At 52.1% G+C, this 21669-nt stretch overlaps 7 protein-coding genes across 7 annotated transcripts; 4 read left to right on the top strand and 3 right to left on the bottom strand.

Annotated features, from left to right (window-relative positions):
- Positions 1-1285: 1285 nt before the first annotated feature.
- On the top strand, positions 1286-7914 carry GT037_007020 (uncharacterized protein; the record flags this gene model as incomplete). The annotated part of the gene is made up of 7 exons (XM_038932067.1): positions 1286-1674; positions 1739-1757; positions 1804-3701; positions 3751-4164; positions 4207-4533; positions 5083-5102; positions 7037-7914. 7 exons carry the CDS (start codon positions 1286-1288, stop codon positions 7912-7914), a joined length of 3945 nt encoding a protein of 1314 aa, XP_038785539.1.
- Positions 4975-6039, bottom strand: GT037_007021 (uncharacterized protein; the record flags this gene model as incomplete). The annotated part of the gene is made up of 1 exon (XM_038932068.1): positions 4975-6039. One exon carries the CDS (start codon positions 6037-6039, stop codon positions 4975-4977), a length of 1065 nt encoding a protein of 354 aa, XP_038785540.1.
- Positions 7915-8012: 98 nt separating the features above from the next.
- Positions 8013-10655, bottom strand: GT037_007019 (uncharacterized protein; the record flags this gene model as incomplete). The annotated part of the gene is made up of 5 exons (XM_038932066.1): positions 8013-9071; positions 9210-9259; positions 9637-9958; positions 10004-10479; positions 10517-10655. Coding segments are annotated over 5 exons (2046 nt in total), but the record flags the coding sequence as incomplete, so codon positions are not given.
- An 834-nt stretch (positions 10656-11489) lies between these two features.
- Positions 11490-11856, top strand: GT037_007018 (glycosyltransferase family 1 protein; the record flags this gene model as incomplete). The annotated part of the gene is made up of 2 exons (XM_038932065.1): positions 11490-11794; positions 11853-11856. 2 exons carry the CDS (start codon positions 11490-11492, stop codon positions 11854-11856), a joined length of 309 nt encoding a protein of 102 aa, XP_038785537.1.
- Positions 11857-12602: 746 nt separating this feature from the next.
- Positions 12603-16903, top strand: GT037_007017 (glycosyltransferase family 1 protein; the record flags this gene model as incomplete). Its single annotated transcript, XM_038932064.1, has 6 exons — positions 12603-12691; positions 12750-13559; positions 13606-13842; positions 13890-14657; positions 14704-15409; positions 15458-16903. 6 exons carry the CDS (start codon positions 12603-12605, stop codon positions 16901-16903), a joined length of 4056 nt encoding a protein of 1351 aa, XP_038785536.1.
- Positions 16904-17158: 255 nt separating this feature from the next.
- On the bottom strand, positions 17159-19843 carry GT037_007016 (uncharacterized protein; the record flags this gene model as incomplete). The annotated part of the gene is made up of 1 exon (XM_038932063.1): positions 17159-19843. One exon carries the CDS (start codon positions 19841-19843, stop codon positions 17159-17161), a length of 2685 nt encoding a protein of 894 aa, XP_038785535.1.
- Positions 19844-20298: 455 nt separating this feature from the next.
- GT037_007015 (uncharacterized protein) lies at positions 20299-21663 on the top strand (the record flags this gene model as incomplete). The annotated part of the gene is made up of 3 exons (XM_038932062.1): positions 20299-20419; positions 20475-20602; positions 20656-21663. 3 exons carry the CDS (start codon positions 20299-20301, stop codon positions 21661-21663), a joined length of 1257 nt encoding a protein of 418 aa, XP_038785534.1.
- Between the last annotated feature and the right edge of the window lie 6 nt (positions 21664-21669).

Below are 21669 nucleotides of genomic sequence, written 5' to 3'. Positions count from 1 at the left end.
GTTTGTTTAAGCTGCCGCGGTATTGGGAATTGGAAGCCAGTTGGCACCATGGTTCGGGATACATAGAGAGGCGGATCATCGCATTATGGAGGATGATATCCCCTCATTGGCGTTGGCTTTAGATTTGTACGACCTTTTTTATAGGTTAATTTGTAATCACTCGTTACCAAAATGACATGTCTTGTACTCACGGCCACATCCCATGCCCGCGACTGCCTTTGGCCTGACTATTTCGGCAAAAGCGTCGCATTGAATGGATACGATATTTTCGGTGTCGCACCGAGATAAGATGGACTCTGTGATGGATTTGGTGTACATAGGAATGTGCGGTGTTGCACGTTGTGAGCTGCTGGCAGCTGCGATGCGCTCTTGTTACGGCAAACTCGGGTCGCCTGATGGCTGGCTCCTTTTCAGCTGAAAAAACAGCCGGGCACAACCATGACTGGGCATCTGGCCACCAAGCCACCAGTCTCTCATCGTCACCACACTGCCTTTTTCAGCCATTCAGAGCCGGAGGTGGCAGAAACAGACTCCAATCGGCCTTGATCTTCCAATGAAAGTGCCTCTCACGTATCTCGATACAGGAGTGCTCTGCCCAGCGATCCCGATGCGGCTTGCGCTCATGTACGCTAGATGTGGCAGCACCATTGAGAAGTCTGTATTTCATACTACACGGTCGATCTAAGATGTTTGGCATGCGTGTGTATCAGCGACATTCTCAGTCTATTCGGCGACGGCTCAGTGTGCCGCGTGCAGTCGTCGCCCATCTGCCAGCTGATATTGTCGCGCCTTCATAATCTCGTGCCAGCTTATCATTGTCTAGAATATAAGGTGCACACATCTGTCAAGCCTGTCTGAGCACATGGTGTCAGTATGGGGTTCGTCTCGCTGTGTAGGTATGTTCATGTGTATGTTCGTGTGCATGTTCGTGTAGCAGCTGAGGATATGCACCAGTACGAAAGAGCCCGTTTCGTCCAAGTTGAAGCACTTGAAAAAAAAAATAGTCTTAAGTCATACGCTCTTCTTCTTCTGTCATATCTGCATAAACGTGTTTGAGGGGTGCAAGAGAAAGCTGGGTCGGACACTTTGCTCCCTGGCGATCAGTAGGACATGTGGACCCTTCGACGTCAGCCTTTGGTGGGGCTGAAACGTGCGCTAGCAGTCACATACACAGCTCACCCCGCCGTGTCGCTCGACGCCTGCACACACACACACTCTCTCTCTCTCTATACCCCCATAAACTCTTCCCTGATTATTCACAAGAGCTCACGACAGCACACGCACGATGCCGCAGATCAGCGCCATCTGGCTCCCATGCCTCATTCTCGTTGTGTTTTGGGCCAGGCCTACGGCAGCTTTCGGTGCCGGCAACATTGCGAGCTTGAGCGCCATTGAGGGACAGAACTGGCGCCATGGAGATATCGAGGACACGCTACTCACCCTGCTCATTAGCGGCCAGACTGGCAAGAAGTTCAGCAAGATGGATGTCAAGCGCGTCTACTTTGGCAACTGGCTTCGCGACTACTCGCAGGCTGTCGATGTCGGCACCGTCAAGATGGTCTCTGCAGAGGCCATCCGTATCCTCCTCTGGGTGCTCGGCTTCATGAGCTTCGGCTACGGAACCAAGGAGTTTGAGGTTACGCGCGACCGCCTTGGATGCTACCGTCCAGAAGAGTAAGAAATGTCCCTGCACAGACTGCACGTGAAGCAAACACTGACTTGGTACACCTGCCTTTAGGCATATTGACAACCCCAAGGTGAGCACATGGCCTGCCCACTCATGACTAGAGACTGACTGTCCAGGACTATGCCGACAACCTCGACGCCCGCGACTACGACCGACGCCTACGAGGCCCCGTTGACGAGAGACGCGAGCTTAGTGTCGACGAGCGGACCGGTCTGAAAAACTACATCGCTTCAGAAGACTTGGGCATCACAACATCGGCGGGCATGGTCCGCGACCTGCTCAGGCGTTGCATTGATCTCGGTCGACGCTCAGGAGGACGTGGTCCCGACTTCTACGAAGCCTTGAGACTGCTCGGCACTGCAACCCATTGTATGGAGGACTACTCTGCCCATTCAAACTACGTCGAGCTTGCTTTGATTGAAATCGACGAAGAGAATCAGGACATATTCCCTCACGTGGGCAGAAACGCCCTGTTTGATGTCCGCGCCGCCGGAAAGCAGGTATACCCCATAATAACAGGTACATTCGGTGGTGTCGATTTTTTGCACTCAGTATGCGGAGAGATTACCGACAAGGCCACACAATCCGAGCTGCAGGAACTCGAAGGCGCAATTGCCAATGCTGAAAGGAGCGAGAACAAGAGCAAAATCCAGGAGCTTCTCGCCAAGCTTCCAGACGGCATCTTTGGCGGCAAAGACGAATCTGGCAAGGCTGACGAGCTCGCCGACAACGCCAACGCTGCTGCCATGGGAAACATCCAGATCACTCCCAAGGAACCTGAAGCCTTTACAGAACAGATTGGCGAGCTGGTCAAGCAAATTTACCCCATTATGGAGTTCCACGATGAAATCATGCAATCCATCGCTGAGTTTATCGAGAAGATTCCGATCCTACCAGACCTAATCGAGGAGATTCAAAGCCAAGTTACCGTCTTCGTTTTCAGTCTCCTTGCGCCTTATATCTTGCCTATTCTTAGCCAGGTCAAGGCTGAGCTCGAGACTGGATCCAGCGAGGTTATTGCAAGCTCCCGCGAGAAGCAGCACATTGTCTTTAACGACGACTACTCAACCGATCCAACTCACAGCATGCTCTCCAAGGACCACTTTTCCAACGTGCTCAACGAGCCTGCCGGTCGAGTAGCGTCTGCCGTACTGAGCTGGGCTGTTCCCCAAGTCGTTCAGTGCTGGGACGGTGAGGCTGATCCCGAGGAAACCATTGATCGCATCATCAAGGGTGTCTTCCACCATCCTGCCGTTGCTATGGCAGAGAAGAGACATGGCGGAGGAAGGGATCGCGGAGCTACACAATGCCATCAAATCATGCTCGACACTGTCGGAAAATGGTGGGATTCCAAGGACAGCAGAGCCAAGCGTGAGTTCCGTGACCAACTCAGTCGCGACGGTGTACAAAACCTTCGCAACCACAAGGAGAACGTACACGACAAGGGCCATGGCTGCGGCAAACCTCTGGGTATGGCGAATAACTTCGGTTCTTCCGGCGGACAGGGTGGTGTTAACCCACAGATTCAGCAAGCCACTGATCATGTTGGCAAGCTTGCTGGTGAAGCTGTAGGTGGCGGCGCCCTGGGCGGTCTTGTCGGTGGTCTAGTTGGCGGCATTGGTGGCTCTCTGCTTGGTGACGCTTTTGGAGGGAACGAAAAGAAGGGTCGCAAGGAAGAGCATTACGGCCAAGATGGTTCCTACACTCAATCATACTCCGAAACTGGTCATCACCAGGCATCTTCGTATGGTGATAGCGATCGCTACGGTCGCGCTGAGTATGAGCAGACACAATACCCAAGCGGTGGACGTCGCGAAGAGTACTCCCGTCAGGAGCGTGATGAGCGTGGCGGGTCCTACAGCTACGAGCAGAGCGTTGAGACTACCGGCTACAGTGGTTCCAGTGGTTATGAGCGTCGGGAGGAGCGTCGTGTACAGCACGGCAGTGAATGGCGCTCCGAGGAGACGCGCGAAGGCTTCGACCGCTCAGGGGAGTACTACTCTGAGGAGAAAGAGTAAGTCACTCACTTGCGCTATCATGATTATAGGCTAACAAATGTTCAGACGACGTGGTAAGTCCAAGAAACACTCCGACGACGACGATTCGAACGATTCGGGCGGCGAAGATTCGTATGAGAAACGAATGAAGAAGGAACGCAAGAAGCGTGAAAAGGAGGAGAAAAAGCGCAATAAATACCGGAAGCACGGCAGCGGTGACGAAGACTCGGATGCTGACAAACGCCGTTCAGGATCGGGTGAATACAGACGTCGCTCCCGCTCCCGCGAGCAAGAGCACCGTCGCAAGAAGAGCAGCAGCCGCTCACCCAAGCGTCATTCTGGAGGCCACTCGGGAGGCTATGGCCAGGAGCAGAGCTACGGCCAGGAGTCGAGCTACCGTCGTCGTCAGGAGGAACCCAGCTATGGCCATGAACAACCATCCAGCTACGAACGTCAAGAATACGGCGGTGAAACTGGAGGGTACGGCCGTCAGCAGCCGCAGTATGGTGCTGACTCATACAGTACTGGCGGATACGGCCGTCAAGAGGAGTCTGGATATGGCCGCCGCCAGGAAGAGTCGAGTTACGGCCGCCAAGAGTATGGCCGCCAGGAATCATCTCGTTACGGTGCTGACCCTTACAGCTCCGGTGGATATGGTCGTTCAGAAGGTCAGGAATACGGTGGTGAACGATCCGATCAGGCTTATGGCGCCTCTGGTGTCCCTGGAGGCTTTGGCGAAGAGTCTCAAGGCTACGGTCGTCGCCGTGATGACGAAGATGAATATGGCCAGAGGAGACAAGAATATGGCTCTGGCGGCTATGGTGGCTCTGGAGGATACGGTGAGGAAGGGTATGGAAGACGGTACTAGATATGACGTCTTCTTCGCGGGGTCTGAAGTGGCGCTTAGCGTTGCTTTGTGGGCTTGGAGTACCAAGATGACTGTGCTGCAGTACCTACATGAGCAGCCTAAACGAGTTAGCATATCCTACGCTGATTCGCGAATGTCATTCTGACCTCATGGACCCTTGATGTATTCGTCGTGATTTACCGCCTTGTGTGGGTACAGGTTCCGCTGGCTTCATCTCGTACCTTTCTCATGTCTTTTTGTCTAATCTCTCATCAATTTACTTCTCAGTCAGATTACCGATACGAAAAAGAGGAGAGCGCTTAACGGCCATCGTTCTAGTACGCGAGTACACAAGCAGATTTCGATAGCACGAAACGAAGGAGCCGATCCCTTAATTGTACAGTTTATTATCATGCAGTCTGAAAACTAAGCATCTCTAGATCTTACAGTCTTACACCAGGTTGAAATCCCTTGCTGAAGGGATAGTCAATATATCCTTGAAGGCTCTCTGGTGTGTAGAATGTACTTCGATCATATTTGTTCAATTCCAGACCATTCCTTAGTCTATATGGTAAGTCTGGATTGGACACAAAGTGCCGTCCGAAGACGAAGACGACGTCTGATGCACCATACTTCTCATCAGCGGCTTCAAACACGTTATCTGGAGCATAGCCACCAGCTATCAAAACAGGTGTTACATTATCCCAGACATTAAGCAGGAAGTCGATGCTCTGAGTGGACTCGCAATCGACGTTATTGTCCACCCGGGACTCGATTATATGTAGATAGCCGATTTGTAGTTCCTTGAGTTGCGCGGCAAGGTGGGAAAATGTCGGAATAGGGTCGGACATGAGCATGCCTTGGAAAGAACTCCATGGACTCAAGCGGAATCCCACGCGATCTGATCCAATAGCGGCTGCGACAGCCTTTGCAACCTCGATGCCGAATTTACTGCGATTCTCTACGCTTCCGCCCCAAGTATCGTGCCGCTGGTTGCATGTGTCTTGCAAAAACTGATCGACTAGATATCCGTTCGCGCCGTGTATCTCTATGCCATCAAATCCAGCAGCGATAGCGTTCTTTGCTGCTTGCGCAAAGTCCGCAACACAACCCCAAATTTCATCTTCAGTCATTGCGCGCGGTACTGTAGTTGAACCACCTTTAGGTGCGAACCCCTCCCCAGGCATCGGTATGGCACTTGAGCTCAACAACTCATACCCGCCTGCTCTGAGCTGCTCGGCGTCCGCTGCTCGGCCTGGAGCAACCAATTGGCATACAATACTACAGCCACGCTCATGAACTGCGTTGGTGATGTCTCTCCATCCTGTGATGTGAGCTTCATTCCAAAGTGCAGGGCCGTGTGGTACTCCACCATGCGCCGGAGAGATTTGGGTCGCTTCAGCGATGATAAGGGTCCCAGGTACAGCGGCTCGCTGGGTATAATACTCCACAGCCATAGGGAGCTGGATGTGATCTTTGTCCGCGCGTAGACGCGTCAATGGCGCCATGGCGACCCTGTGTTGTAGGTCGACGCGTCCTATCCGGATAGGCGCAAATAGTTTTGAGTGAACCATGATAGACTCGGAGCTTGAGAAATGGAGTGCCTGAAAGAAATCGTGGACAGGATGTCGACAAGGGAAGAGAGTAGTAAATTCGATGAAGAATAGGAAAATGGATCATAAGAAAAGTTTTCAGTCATAGCAGATGTTGTGGACACCGTCATGACGAATATTTTGGTAGCAGAATTCCAACTTACTAAGCCATTGTGAAGAAAAAAAATCTTTTTGTTGCTTGTTAATCAAACCTGGCCTACGTTCTGAATTGTTAAATGTTGGCTCAGACGTTTTTGATTGTGCCAACAGCCAGATGCACAATATTGCAAAAGGGCATGCGTCGATTAGAATGGCAAACGAGAGAAGAGCCGAGCAGGAGCTAGTTGGATTGATTAGGTAGGTTGGAGTTTTGGGGTAAGTTGAGTTGGAGCTAGCCGATTTAGAACAAGCCGGGTCGGAGCTTGCTACCTAGGCATGTAGCCGAGTTGGAGTAGGCTGTTTTGACGCATGCTACACAACAACTTTGTAGCCGAAGAACCCGTATACAAGGTGAAATTCTATCGTCAGATATACGCTGGTGCCATGGGAAATACCGCTTGTGTCACGGAAGTCCTCTCAAAACGGGTGTCTTAACGAATTTGAGATATGATGACTGAATGCGCTACCTTCCAAGAGTATTTAAAACCAATGTGGCCTTGCGATTCGTTGAACAACGATATGGAAAGTAGACGGATCCCAGTGGAAAGAATTCTTGTGGGAGTAATATGTCGAGTAGGTCAACGAGACCATTGTGTTCTTTACGCGGTCACGCGATGATTGATACGTCATGGATTCGACCACCTAGGTGACATCACGACTCCCGTAACTACACATGTACTTAAAGTCCTGGAAGTAGTTATGACAGTGTGAAAGTGTCACTACTTTCCAATAAATTCATACTTGATCTCGAAAGCCATGTCGTCGCCTTTAACGATAGTGGTCACCGGCTCAAATCGTGGGATCGGACAAGGCATCGTCCATCTCCTCGCCAGCACACAGCACCCACAGCCCCTACACATCTACGCCACTTCTCGTGGTGGCGTAGATCTGAAAGCCCAAGTTCAACCTCCAAACGAAATCAAATATGCAAAATTGGACGTCTCAGACAAATCATCCATAACGTCCTTTCTCAAATTAGCGCTTCACAACAACGGCAAAATCGATGTCTTGATTAACAATGCCGGGATAAACAACAACAGCAACGAGACATCAGAATCTGCAGAGCAAACAGTCAACGTCAACTACCATGGTACCAAGCAAGTGTGCCAGCTATTCCTCGAACAAGGCAAGATGAAGAGCACACCAGGTGCGCGCATCGTGAACGTGTCCAGCACGGCCTCTGTCCTGTCAAACTACCCGCCAGCAACACAGTCTCGCTTTCATTCCGTAACTTCCATCCCAGATATCGATACACTTGCACAAGAATACATCAAATCTGTTCAATTCCAGAATCAGGAATCTGCTGGCTTCGGCGCACCACCAAAATCTTACCAAGTCAGCAAAGCGCTTATGAATGCTCTTACGGTGGTTCTCGCCAAGGAAAACGAGGGTGTGGCCATTAATTGCTGCTGCCCAGGATGGGTGGATAGTAATATGGGCAATCAGATTGGAAGGCCACCTAAAACTTTGGAGGAGGGTGCAAGGATACCGGTACGGTTAGGTATAGGACAGTTGGGTCATAAAGGGGATTCAGATGGTGGGTTGGGGGAGGAGACAGAGCGAGTTAGTGGTCGGTATTTTGGGAACGATGGGGTCACGGATCGGGGATGGGGAAAGGCGAGGGAGTGGTAGGATCGTGGGAAGGGAAAGACGTGAACCTCAGGTTTTCTGGGAATACGGAGCATCAGAATAAGCAAAATACTTCCACATTTACTATTCTTCATCTTCCATTAATCCAAGAACCACTTCGGGACCTCAGGCCCCCACACGGCTAGCGATTCGTCTCCCGCTTCACCCCATCCTACTGGCGTCTCTTCGTTCACCAAATCACCATCAGCGTAATGCTCAATCATATTCCCCGTCGTATCCCACCAATAGTCAAACAATTGACTACCCAGTATATGTCGTCCCACACCCCACACGCTCGTGTACCCTTTTTGCGCCAACCACTCGTGCCCCAGATTCTGCGTATCAAAGTCGTGGACTTCGAAGCTGCAGTGATGCACGTGAGATTTAGGATTTGTGCTGAGAAAGATTGTGTGATGGTCTGTGTAGGAAGGACCGATGTCGATGTGGGCGAAAATTGCTACGTCTTTCTGTTGGCCTTCGGGGGTATTGATATATAGGAAATCTGTAGGTACAATGTTGAAAGTGCGTGTATACCATTGCATTTCCGCTTGGAAGTTTTGTACACAAAGACCATAGTGGCCTAGTTTGTGCACTGCGGCCGGCCCCGGTTTGAAGCGCTGGAACCGTGCGACTCGTGGCTTCTCATTTTCGTAATTCGTTGTCAGAACTTCCGGAAAGGGACCGGGTTGTTTTTTATTTTGGCCGTGGATGAGGTTGATGGGAAAGCCTTCTGGGTCATGTAATGTGATCATATGGCCACCTCCTGGCGCATCGATCAATTCCTCAATGGATCCTGCCCCTGAGACTCTGGAAGCCTTTTCTAGCTCTGCGTAGCTTTCCACTTCAAAACACCCGCCTAAGAACCTCTTCTCTCCCTGTTCAACGTAGTATACGTATTGGTCTTCGCCGTATCCTTTGAACCATTTCTTGCCTTGTGTTTTGTGGGCTACACTCATACCAAAGTCACGCAGGAAAGTGGTTATTTCATCGAGATTGGGATGTTGGTAACGCATATGCACAAGTTTGGTGAGTTTTATCTGCGCTTCGCCGTCGATATTTTGTTCTTGCTGCCATTGTCGGAGTGGTTTGCAAGGCTTGGGTATGGCAACTGATTGGTGGACGGAAGAACCGCGGTTTGGTGAAGTTTCCCGGCTAGGGTTCTGAGACAGTCGTCAGTAAAGTCCTGATAATCCGGTTCTTCGCGCAGTAAAAAGGTGTATTTTTATGGGCAATCTGATGTTCTTAAAATGCTAGAGAGCAATCACAAAGGCGAATGTGGGGCCGATGCATGTACATACTGCAGGTGTGACTTTGTCGTTGAACTCGTCAAAAGCCATATCGCATAGAGCTTGAAGTTTGGTTTATTGAATGTATTCACAGTGCAAAAAGCGCAAAAAGCAAATCAGTTCCTTGTTGCTATCACAGCCGGATGGAAGCGTATATAACGGATGTGGGGTAGGACATGGAACTCATGCCGATGTGGGGTCCCGGCATGTTCGTAGGGCTGAAGGCAATCCATCAGCGCCACTGGTTCGCATTCTCGGTCAGTAGTGGCTGAGCTGTCATGTGGAGAGAATCAAGATGACGCAACGTGAGTATGATACGGGTGTAATAATATTCCCGAGATGCCAATCCGAGTTGTTCAGTCGTCATGTTAAAGCTCCATCACTTCGGATTCTTCCACAGCACTCTTGGCCTCTTCTACAAGCTTGTTCAGCCAGGTACCCAGTCTGAGCGCGGCTTTGCTGATCTGCAGCTCTACGATGGGTACAGCGCCTGTTGCATATCCGCTGGTACCAAGATCGGTGCCGTTCACCACGCGACTATACACATAATCGCAATCCCACCTGTTGCTCTCTTTTGCCCAACTCGTAGCGCACTCCTCGGGTGTTGACGGGTTGGTGCAAGCCAGCCACATGTACGGCGCCGAGTAGAACTGGTCTTTACGAATACGAGTAACGAGTCCTGAGAAGAATGGGTCGATCGACTGGTTTGAGAAAGGCTGCTGGACATTGGCCGCGAAATATGGTAGATAGCCGTCCCAGACCTTGCTTGTTAGCGTCTCATCTCGTCATCAAGAAAAGACACTTACGGCATGGAGCTGCGTCGATACTCCGCCGAACACCACCCTGAACATATTGCCTCCTACAGCGCGACCACTCGTATGCAAGGGCTGGTGGACGTCGCCCAAGAAATGAGCTACCCACTTGAGTGCATAAGAGCATGTCAGGTTTTGGCTTCGGATCAAATCATCAGCATACACCTGTTGTACACATTCCTGTAGTATCTTGGTCTGATTTGCAATAGCACTGACAACACACCCGCCCTCGGCGCAATCCCGTGTATAGTCTAGACTGCAAGATTCAGGCTGGCGGTCGTGCGTGTCGATCCAGTGCCACTGATAGGAGAAATAACCTTCGCTCGTGTGCGCATACGCGTCTGCCCATGCTGCGGAGCGCCCGACTGAGCCGTTGTACTTGGGTTCGAGGATCTTTGCCAGGACGGACGTCGTTTCGGGTGTGAAGAAGGTCTCTGCCATGAAGGCGATCTGGTTATGAACTACATCGACTTAGTATTTTCCATGCGAAGAGGGTAAATGTCGTACCGTCTACGTTCCATGCTGCAGTTGTCGCTATGAATACAGCTCCTACCAATGCACTTCCACGCAGCATCATAAGGACAGTCAGTGAGTTTGCGCGTTGAGCAGAATGCTGGAGACGTGTGGGTCCGAAGGTGCAGGAGCAGCTGATGTTTATAAGTGTTAGAGTTGTGGCTGGGTGGATGCGAGCTGAACACTACAGCCGAAAGTCTAGATTCCAGTTCGCGTTGTATGGGAAGGCCGGATCAAAACACACCGAGATCTGTGGATGGGATCTCAAACCTCGAGTACATGTGCAAAGACAACATTGACAAACTCCAGTTCACTGACGCGTGATGCACCATGATGACGCGCCAGGCTCACGTGGGGAGATTGCTGCAGGGCGATCAGGCTAGAGCTAACACGGGAAAGCGTATCACGACTACCCCACTTCCCCACCCGTGCACAATCGCATCACAGCAGGCTGTGCCTCTAACTTCTGAATTATTCCCTGATGTATATAGCACATGACACCACCTGGCATCGAGCTAGGTCAGCTCATACTCTGCCATCCATGGACATCATGTTTGATGGGGTATAAAGCGTGTGAAAGCAGTACCAGACGGGAGCCTTCACGGTTGCGACTTCCTGCCGTTACGCTCGAGTGAAGGTTGTTTGCGCATCCATAGCCATGAGCTCCTTCTCAAACAGAAATGACCTTCACTTCCTTCTCCGCGGCTTTGTCGCTGTCTCTTGATCTCGACCTACTCACCCTTTTCTAATTCTTCACTCGCTCGTATCTCATCGGCAGTCATCACGCACCTAAAACGCGTCTCAACTCCCTACAAGATAGCATTGTCGAAAAGCTTTCCAAACCTCACAGAGACAAGCTACCATGTTCAAACTCCCTCTTCAGACCGTGCGCAGTATTGCCAGACCTAGATCACTTTCCTCCAAGCGCCACCTCAGACAAAATTCCAGCTCAGCGTCCGACCGCACCATGTGCGTTAATCGCGCCATTAATGAGCTACAGGCTGCACAGGGTACGACAACTACCGGCCGCATTGTCAACAAGATATGTACACGTCTCGCCAACGATAGGGCGACGACGCGTACGGAGCAATTGATCTGGCTCGCCAAGCATACCCTTGAGACATCAGCAGCATTTAACCAAGACACCAATCGCAGTGATGATTCTATATCTCACAAGCGAAGAGAAAAGGGCGGAGATGGACAGGAGGCAGCCGCTTCTGAGGCGAAGGCCAAACCATTGCAGGAAGGCGTTTCCGTGTGGCCATCTATGTGGTAAGTACAATGACGCTCCCAAATTCCCGAATGATGGCTTAAATCTTTGTATGAAAAGGTAGAAGTCGGCCGGTAGTACCCATGGCTTCGTGTATCAGACGGAGAGATCCTTGTTGGTTACAGGTGCTACTCTACCACCCAGAGGCTCTTTGTGGACGTGGTTGAGCGCAGTGCACATGGGCTCTCTGAGTTGCTATGTGGACCAGAGTACCCTATGTGGGCTCTCATGGCAACACGAATTACGCGCCTAGATACGCGCGAATACGCGTAAGGTCGCACTAATGAGGTTGCGATGTACGCGGCCGGCCAGCAAGGCAGACTTGAGGTGGTCTTGGGATTGTCATATTCCGAAACAGTGCTATGACATGGTTACATATGATAATCTAATCATCTTGTCGTCCTTGATCACGGACGTATGCTCTGTGAATTCCAGCCCGCTAATTCTTACCGGCCGAACAAGTGAAAGGACGCTGGAGTAAAACGCACGGCCAGACACGTATCAAGACCAGGGAACACAGCATGGAATCATGACGGAAAAATGTTGCGAGATGCAAATGGCATGCCTAGGTAGCAAGGCCTATGGGGCTGAGCGATGACGAAGCTCCAAGCAGTGGCTTATGGGGGTATCCGCGGCCAATCACAGGCCAATAAACTCCGCGATGTCATAGCGCATGTGCATCCCCATGCGTGTAATACAGGCTTGCAAGTGCTACAACCCTTTCTTAGTTCTGGAGACCTTTACCGACGTTGTTTCTAGTAGTTCTACTTGTACAATGCGCTCTTTCTGATCATTCTTCTTGCAACCACCATGGCGAGCTCGAATAGTCCTGGGCAGGGCAATGACGCGACCCGCGACGATGCCCCACTAACACAGCAACATGCGCAAACGCACACCAAGTCAGTCCACCTGCTCAGATAGACGTTCCATGGCGACGTTGGGCTGACTATATGATAGCGCACCCTCGAGTTCTCAAGATAGTTCAAACATCAACCGTGTTCCCGCCCACGACGCACCGAGTCTCGAGAACCCACCACCCGCGTACACGGAGTTGCCAGGACAGGTCGATAATGAAGAGCTGGGCACAAATGCAGTCGTGGCCGATGATGGTCGTGTCAACATCCGAATAGACCAAAAGAGCCGTGCCCTTTCGCAGCTCATCCTCCCACAGATCCAGCGTCAGCTCACCCATGCACAAGAAGACCCCGAGCCGCCTCCACCTTACGTCCCAGAGTTCCTCGGTGGTGCACCCGGCCAGCAGCCTCCACCCCCGTTAAACGTCGTCATACAAGTCGTGGGCTCTCGTGGTGATGTGCAGCCATTTGTCGCACTAGGCAAGGTGCTCAAGGAAACATACGGCCACAGGGTGCGTTTGGCGACACACCCGACCTTCAAGGATTTCGTCATTGAAAATGGATTGGAGTTTTTCAGCATCGGCGGTGATCCAGCTGAACTTATGGCGTTCATGGTGAAGAACCCGGGCTTGATGCCCGGCTTCGACACATTGCGCAGTGGTGATATTGGCAAGAGGAGAAGGGGTATTGCAGAGATTCTGAGCGGCACATGGAGGTCCTGCATAGAGACAGGAAACGGTCTAGGCGTAGATCCTCTCCAGCAAACGGTCGAAGAGTGGATGGGCATCGAGGAACAACTGCCAGAACAACTGCGGAAGCCATTCGTCGCCGATGCAATCATCGCAAACCCTCCCAGCTTCGGACACATACATTGCGCCGAGAAGCTGGGCATACCTATACATATGATGTTCACGTGCGTCCATTCCCCCTCAGCGGCATCTATATACTAATTCGGACAGTATGCCATGGTCGCCTACGCAGCAATTCCCGCATCCGCTTGCCAACATCCAATCTACAAACGCAGACCCAACGATTACAAACTACATGTCCTATATCATGGTCGATGTGCTGACATGGCAAGGCCTAGGAGATGTCATCAATAGGTTCCGCAAGGACAGTCTTCGCCTGGACCCCATCAGCGCAGTTTGGGCACCTGCTATGCTCGCGCGACTGAAGGTCCCTTTCACATATTGCTGGTAAGTTCATCTAGACGGTCGTGGATGATTTAGCTCATACTGCTCAGGTCTCCAGCACTCATTCCAAAACCCAAGGATTGGAACCACCACATCTCTGTTGCAGGCTTCTACTTCCTCAACCTCGCTTCAAACTACACACCAGATCCAGACCTTGCAGCTTTTCTCGATGGAGGCGAGCCACCCGTTTACATCGGATTTGGTTCAATCGTCGTGGACGATCCAAACGCCATGACTAAGATGATCTTCGATGCTGTGAAGATCACTGGAAAGCGAGCATTGGTATCTAAAGGCTGGGGTGGGTTAGGAGCGGATGACCTTGGAAAGCCTGATGGTGTCTTCATGCTTGGGAACTGCCCACACGACTGGCTATTCAAGCGCGTTTCTGCTGTCGTACATCATGGTGGTGCCGGGACTACAGCAGCCGGTATCGCAACCGGAAAGCCTACCGTTGTTGTGCCATTCTTTGGAGACCAAGCTTTCTGGGGGGCCATGGTATCAAGGGCAGGCGCTGGGCCTGATCCCATCCCCTACAAAGATCTCACTGCAGAGAAGCTCGCTGGAGCTATTAGTGAAGCGCTTAAGCCGGAATCACTTGACCGGGCCCAAGAACTTTGCGACAAGATCAAGCAAGAGAACGGGACGCAGAAGGGTGCCCAGTCCTTCCATCAGATGCTGAACTACGACGAATTGCGATGCGCTATCATGCCGAACAAACCTGCGGTCTGGAGGCTCAAACGTACTGATGTTAAATTGAGCGCCAAAGCGGCTACAGTGCTGGCTCAACAAGGCGAAGTGAATTTTTCCGAAATGAAACTGTAAGCAATCACACAAGTTTACTGTTCCATCTACTTACAAGTATAGTTACCGCCCTCGCGAGTATGTTCCGGATGAAGGCCCCTGGGATCCAGTCTCTGGTGCAGCTGGTGCTCTGATGGGCACCGCAACTTCGGTCATGATGGGTGTTGCTGACATGCCTATTCAGACCCTCAAGTTGCTCAACATTCACCCTGATGCTAGATCTAAAAAAGGAAAAGAGAAGAGAACGGGCACTGGAACATCTTCGATAGCTGAAGGAAGTAGCAGCGGGCGTCCGGTGACAACACGAAGTGGAACTGGTGCCTCCGAGCGCTCAGGCAGAAGTGGTGCCTCGACGCCAACGGCTGCCGATGCTGCTGCTGACATAGCCCGGATGCAGGCCGACAATCCAGCAGTCACTAGCCCCGGCTCTCCTGGTACGCCTTCACACAGATCTACATTCATGTCCCAAGCACTTGCTGAATCTACACAAGGCTCGAGATCACGATCTAGAAGTCGTTCTAGATCTGCGGCTACTTCGACGGCTCCCTCTAACACAGCGCCCAAACCGTCCATGGCAGAGAACGTTGATTCTGCGGTAGACACTGGAAAGGGTTTAGCTAGGATCATTGGTGCTGGCTTCAAGTCTCCAATGGACTTCTCTCTCAACGTTGCCAAGGGATTTCACAACGTACCGAAGCTCTACGGAGCTGAAGTACGACAGGTCGACAAAGTTACTGACTTTCAGAGCGGCATGCGGACAGCTGCCAAGGTACGTTAAGTGGAATGTCGCGTGCCATGTGTACTAAGAACGTTACAGGAATTCGGCTACGGTCTATATGATGGTATAACCGGCATCGTTACGGATCCTTATAAAGGCGCCAAAAAGGAAGGTGGCATTGGTTTTGTCAAGGGAGTTGGACGCGGTATTATGAGCGTTCCATTCCGGGTCATGGGTGGTGCTTGGTCTGTGCCCGGCTATGCTATGAAGGGACTTTACCAGGAAATGGTCAAGAGCAAGGGAAAGAGTGTACAGAACTACATCATCGCAGCGCGCATTGCACAGGGATACGATGAAGCATCCGAGGTGACGCAAGAAGAACGTGACGAGATCGTCAAGACTTGGGGCCACATGAAGTGGGGCATCAAGAAGAAGCGGAACGTCGGAGCTGAGCAAATGGACTCGCTTCATTCACTGGTCCAGCAGAAAAGAGACAAGAAGAATGAGCGCTCTGCCAGGCTCAGTTCGCAGACTGGTGGTCCTGGAGTTCAGCAATCGGCACACGCAAACTCTATTCTGCAAGGCAGCATAGCAGGTCCATACCCTGATCCACCAAGAAGGCGTGGTGTCGAGCCAGAGATTCGGTCAACAGTTCCTAGTTGGCGTCAACAAGAAGCCGAACGAACACGTGCTTTGAGGCGACAGGACACTACCACTTCGGGTTCCCCATCGGTCGCACCATCCCAGCAATCGCAGGCTGATCTTGAGGCACAGCTCAGGGTGGAAGAAGAAGAAGATCAGCGTGAACTAGAGCGAGCTATTGCCGCATCAGTTGCAGAGTCCTCTCGAGGAGACCCTGAGGAAGACCGACTAATCGCCTCTGCCATTCGTGCATCAATCGCTGAACTCGAACGTGCTCCAGCCGGTAGCAACCCGTCGCAGCAGGATGAAGAGGAGGCACTACACCGCGCCATGACTGCCAGCATGGAAGAAGCTGGCAAACTCAACGTGACTGAAGAGGAACAAAAGGCGCTCGAAGAAACATTGAGGAGGAGCTTACTCGAGACGAGCAAGAAAAGACAGGTCGACAGCGATAATGAATGGGACTCTGATGCCGATACGGAAGACGATGAAGATTACAAACGTATCATCGCCGAGTCTAAGCAACTCGCTCATGTCCGCGCGAACCACCCGGGCGAGTACGCCAATTCAGCTCAAGGCGCACAGCAGGAGCGTGGGGTTATGGAGGCCATGAGCCAGGCTATTGGTGCTGCGGATGATGACGACTATGAAGATAGGAGTCATAGGATAGAGATGCGAGATATTGACCATGAGGATGATGACGCGGAGCTCAAAAGAGTGATGGAAGAGAGCGAGAAAGCGGAAAACGAGCGTATGCAGAAGCTGGAGAAGCAGAAGACGGAGGAGGATATCGTCATGGAGTATGTTCGAAAACAGAGTATACTCGAAGAAGAACATAGGCAAAGGGTGGCCAACGGGAGGGACGCAAATGGAGGAGGTAGTAGCGCCGGTGCCGGGAGGTAGATTGCGTGAGGAGTGGGTGAAGGTGGCTTTCTGCAAAGGTTTCAGTGATACCCTGGTGAGCACAATGAACGTGTTTGTTCTCTTCTTGTTCCTATTGACATGTATGCTTTCGGGGCTCTAAATCTATATGATGACAGTTGATGTGGATTTACAAATTAAATGATGGTAACAATTACACGGGTATATTCCCTACGCCGTCTCTCCCAAACACCCAGAAAAGAAGACAAAATTCCGTTCTCTGTACTTTGACCCAACTTACCCAGGTGCTGTGCCAACACCCGTCAGCACCCTGACACCCCAACGCCACCAGCCCTCCCTTTCGCCCAAAACTCTATCCAGATCGTCGACCCTCCCTTCAACAAACTCAACTTGTCTCTCAAACTCACCCACTACATCCTCAATGTCCTCGACCTTGCCTCTTAGCGCACTAATCTCGTATTCTAGCTTATCGCCAACATTACCCAATTCTCTGAGACTCGCCGTAAGCTGCCCGCGATTATTCGTCACAGTAGCGTGTGTGTCTTCACGAAGACTGTGGTATGTATCGAGACGAGGATAGTAGATGGATTCAAGGGTTTGAATATCTGTGTCTGCGGAGTCTGAGAGGGCAAGGATAGACGAGACTGCATTTTGAACCCAAGCTTGGTCTTTGGTAGAGAGACTGTGAAGCTGGCTGTGTAGGCGTTTGAGCTGTGTCGAGTAAAGATTTTGGATTGCATTGTGGGTGGTGATAGTGTTCATGGTGGCAGCCTTGCCATCCTCAGTTACAGCTTCTTTGTCGCTGTCTTGGGCGTTGATGGTCGTCCAACGGAGGACGCTTTCTTCGGCGGTGCTGAAGGATAGGTGACGGGGCCACCAGTCGTCGTTGCGGGATGGCTGGCGGAAACCAAATTGGTCGCCGGACTGGGTACGGCGTAGGAGAGGCGGGATTTCGTTTGCTTGATCAACGGGGAGGTTTTCGTTGAGATCAACTCCGTGATATACAGACCCTGCAAGAGAGCTTGCTACGGTCGGTAGTTCATCGGGCTGATCTGAGACTTCGCTTTCGACAATAGAACTCCGCAAATTTGATGCGTGGCGGCCACCGACTAGCTTGTTGTCGCTCAAAGAGACGACAGAATCACCCGGAGTTTCGGTGAGCTGTTTGGTAAAGGCTGGCTCTTCGCCGGCAGTGCTCTGGGGTGACGTAAGGGAATAGGGTTCGTCGGACTGGCTTTCATAATAATCCATCGAGGTTCGTGAGTCTGTGTGTTGTGCTGTTCCGCTCTTGGTTCGATGTAACCCATGTCGTCCATGTTCTTCTCGCGATACTTTGCTCGCATGAGTACGCAGACTGACAGCATTCTTTATGTGATGGAAGCCACTACCCGATTCCAGCTTTGCTTTGATGACGGCGCGCTTTGAAGATGGATCCTTGAAGCTCTCTTTTTCCTGGCCATCCGGGGTAGATGTGTCTACTTTCTTCATCTCCAAAGACCCTGTGTCGCGCTTCGCAATATGTTGATGATCGAGCGTTGTCTCCCTGTGGACCAGTTTCGTTGTGGGATCGTGTTTTTCTGGCGATGTTGAGCGTCCTTCTCCACCAGGAAGTCGATCGAACATGCTGTCTCCCGATACTGTCTTCCTAGGCTTTCCATGCCATAACCACTTTGCATGTTCACCTCTCACAAGCTCCACAAATTGGTCGATGTCAACCGTCTCTACTTCAGCAATGCCGTCCTTTTGTCCAGCCCCAACAATGCCCATGACCATCTCACCTCCCTTGCCTCCTAGCTCAGCCACTGTAGATTTGAAAGCTCGAGGAACGGCCCAGCCCTCTTTACTGGCTGCCTTTGCAGAAGCTCTTCGCAATTTGTCAAGCGTGTGTCGATCGAGACGTCGGGTTCTGGGTAGGTGTTGCGACTTCTGAAAATGTGCGATGCCGCGCTTGGTGGCTTCTATGTCAAAGACATCCTTTGCGACGGCGGCGCTGCATGCACTCAATCTATTTCGTGCACCCATTAGCATGCCTAGCAATGCAGCGACTGTGGTAGGACCGAGAATGCCATCATGAGGCTCTACTGTGTAGTATTCCGATCCGAAGTCTATCCACCAATCATTGATAGCTTTCTCTGTCACATCGCACAGCAGGCCATCTGCATATTCGGGCTCTAGTTTCCCAAACAAGACAAGTGCAACTTGACAGAGCTTCACAAGCTCAATTACAGATGCGTTGAAGGGGATTTTCTCGCTCGTTCGGTACAGTTGCTGGAACTTGGCCTGCGTGGCACTGCTTGGTGGCGTGAGCTTTATGCCCAGGCGACCTGAGCAGCCCAATCTCTTAAGGTTTTCGTTGACAAAGAAGGGCTCGCGGTACTTTTTCAAGTCGCCGCCAGGGATTGGAATCACGGTGAGGGAAGAGGGAAAGCCACTGAGGTTTGTCACCATCAGAGCGCCATAGGGCGTGTCCTTTCTCCGCGCATGGTACTCGGTCAGGGAGCGGAAATACAGACGCATCTGCGGTGACCATTCCTCCTCATTCTTGGGTACGCTTATGATTGTGGCCAGCACAGTATCTTCCGGGTTCCCGGTATAGGTTGTAATGAGGAAGGTGGGGTGGGTGCGGGAGCATGCCCACTGCTCGACTAGGTATATCTCGTAGCCTTGAATCTCGTGGCGACGGGCGAGGACGTGGCATGAGGTGGTCGGGTCCTCCTCGATGTATCGCGCAGCTACCACGTCGGTCAGGACGAAGCGCTGATGGCCGGCGGGCGACGTGGGGGACTTTATTCTCGCCTCGTCTGGTATGATATCGGAGGTGGGAGCTTTGGAAGCTGGCTGTGGACGAGATTGCGCCGTGGTCTTGCGATGGGTTGACGTCGTCTGCAGGGGCGGCATCTGGTGGCGTAGCTCCTTCTCCGAGTGTGTCCGCGACGGCGACATTGGTAGTTGATGCGCCATGCTAGCATAGGGAGAGTGAAGGCAAGCTCTTCATGGTAGAGAGGTAGGCGCAGAGTCTCGCCGGTGCCCGAGCGCGAGCCAACGGGCAGAAGGCGACAAGATGGCAGATGGCGAATCGAGCGGCACTCTATGCATGTTTCGAGCAGTCGCCAGCTGCGTGTTGCTGCATCTGAAAAGCTCAAAGGCGTCAGCACCGACCAGAGTTGTTGTGCACAGGTCGGAGCTTGTCATGGGCGCGGAGCATCGGTCGGCGGCGCTGTTTCCCCACACGTCATGCCCGCGGCAACAGCCATGGCGAGCTGGACAAATCCACGACGGCCATGGACAGTGGGAAAGCGCTCTGCTGGCCAGACAACAGCTATTCACTGCCAGCTGAACCTTGCTCTGCCAGCCCTAAGCTTCACGTGCCATCGTAACCATCGCTCACGGGCATACTATTCACCATCACCACCACCATGGACGACCTCCGCGAGCAAGTGGAGCTGCTGGAGAGCAGCGCAAACCTCTCCACCAGCATCGACCATGTGCAGAGGGCGATTGACATGCTCACTGCGGCTCGCGCCAAGATCGCAGCAGGTAGGAATTCTCCTCTAGACATGGCCATACAGCTTGCTAACCAGTGCGCGACCAGATCCCAAGACGGCGCCCTTGACCCTCGCCAAACTCCAAGATCCCTTCAAGAAGTCTTTGGACACGGTGCAGAAGGACCTCAAGCCAGTCTACGCCGGTCTCAACAAGTACGGCAAGGCACTCGACAAGGTGCGCTTCCCTGTTCGCGCAACCCTCAAGATAGAGCCCTAACAATGTACCAGAAATTCAAGGACAAGCCCTTACCCTCCGCCGACAACGATGCGCTATCATCGCACCCCTCGCTCATCAACCGCGCTATTGCTATGCACCTCCTCCGCGAAGGCCAGTTCGACGTAGCATCCACCTTTGTACAAGAAGCCAGCCGCCAGCCGCCACATCCCGAGCCCACTCTCAACACACCGAACCCCTACATTCGAGAAGCATGGGAGAAGGATCTCGCAGAGGGAACCTTCAACTCGGAGAAGCTGCAACAACAGTTCGCCGACATGTACCACATACTGCACCAACTGCGCAATGAGCGGAATCTGCAGCCGGCAATACAGTGGGCGCGAGAGCGGAGCCATGTCCTAGAAGCGCGTGGCAGCAACCTTGAATTTGAGCTGTGTCGCTTGCAGTTTGTCTGTCTGTTCGACTCGCGTGGCAGCCAAGACGAAGCAATGGACGACTACGATAGTCCCAGCGGTCCCCTGCATGCCTGGGCATACGCACGTCGCGAGTTTGCTCCCTTCCAGAGACGGTACCAGAGAGAAATTCAACAACTGCTAGGTGCAATGGCCTTCTGGCAGAACGTTGAAGACTCGCCATACCGCCGCCTCTTCTACAACGACAGTGCCTGGGAAGAAGTAGCACACTCATTCAACCGCGAGTTCTGCTCCTTGCTCGGTCTGAGCGCCGACTCACCCCTCTTTATTGCCGCGACGGCTGGCGCAATAGCACTCCCTTACCTCCTCAAGATGCAGTCCATCATGAAGGAGAAGCGCACCGAATGGACGACCCAAGACGAACTACCCGTTGAGATACCACTACCGAGCCAATACCACTTCCACAGCATCTTTGTGTGCCCAGTATCCAAAGAGCAGAGCACTGATGCAAACCCGCCCATGATGATGCCTTGTGGCCATGTCATTGCACAGGAATCACTTGAGAAGCTCAGCAAAGGATCGCGCTTCAAGTGTCCATACTGCCCAAACGAAAGTCATCCGCGAGATGCAATCAAAGTCGTGCTGTAGGGCAGC

This window comes from Alternaria burnsii (genome assembly GCF_013036055.1).
Source record: "Alternaria burnsii strain CBS107.38 chromosome Unknown 731, whole genome shotgun sequence".
NCBI classification, from domain to species: Eukaryota; Fungi; Ascomycota; class Dothideomycetes; order Pleosporales; family Pleosporaceae; genus Alternaria; species Alternaria burnsii.
This window is presented reverse-complemented; position numbering and strand designations above follow the sequence as displayed.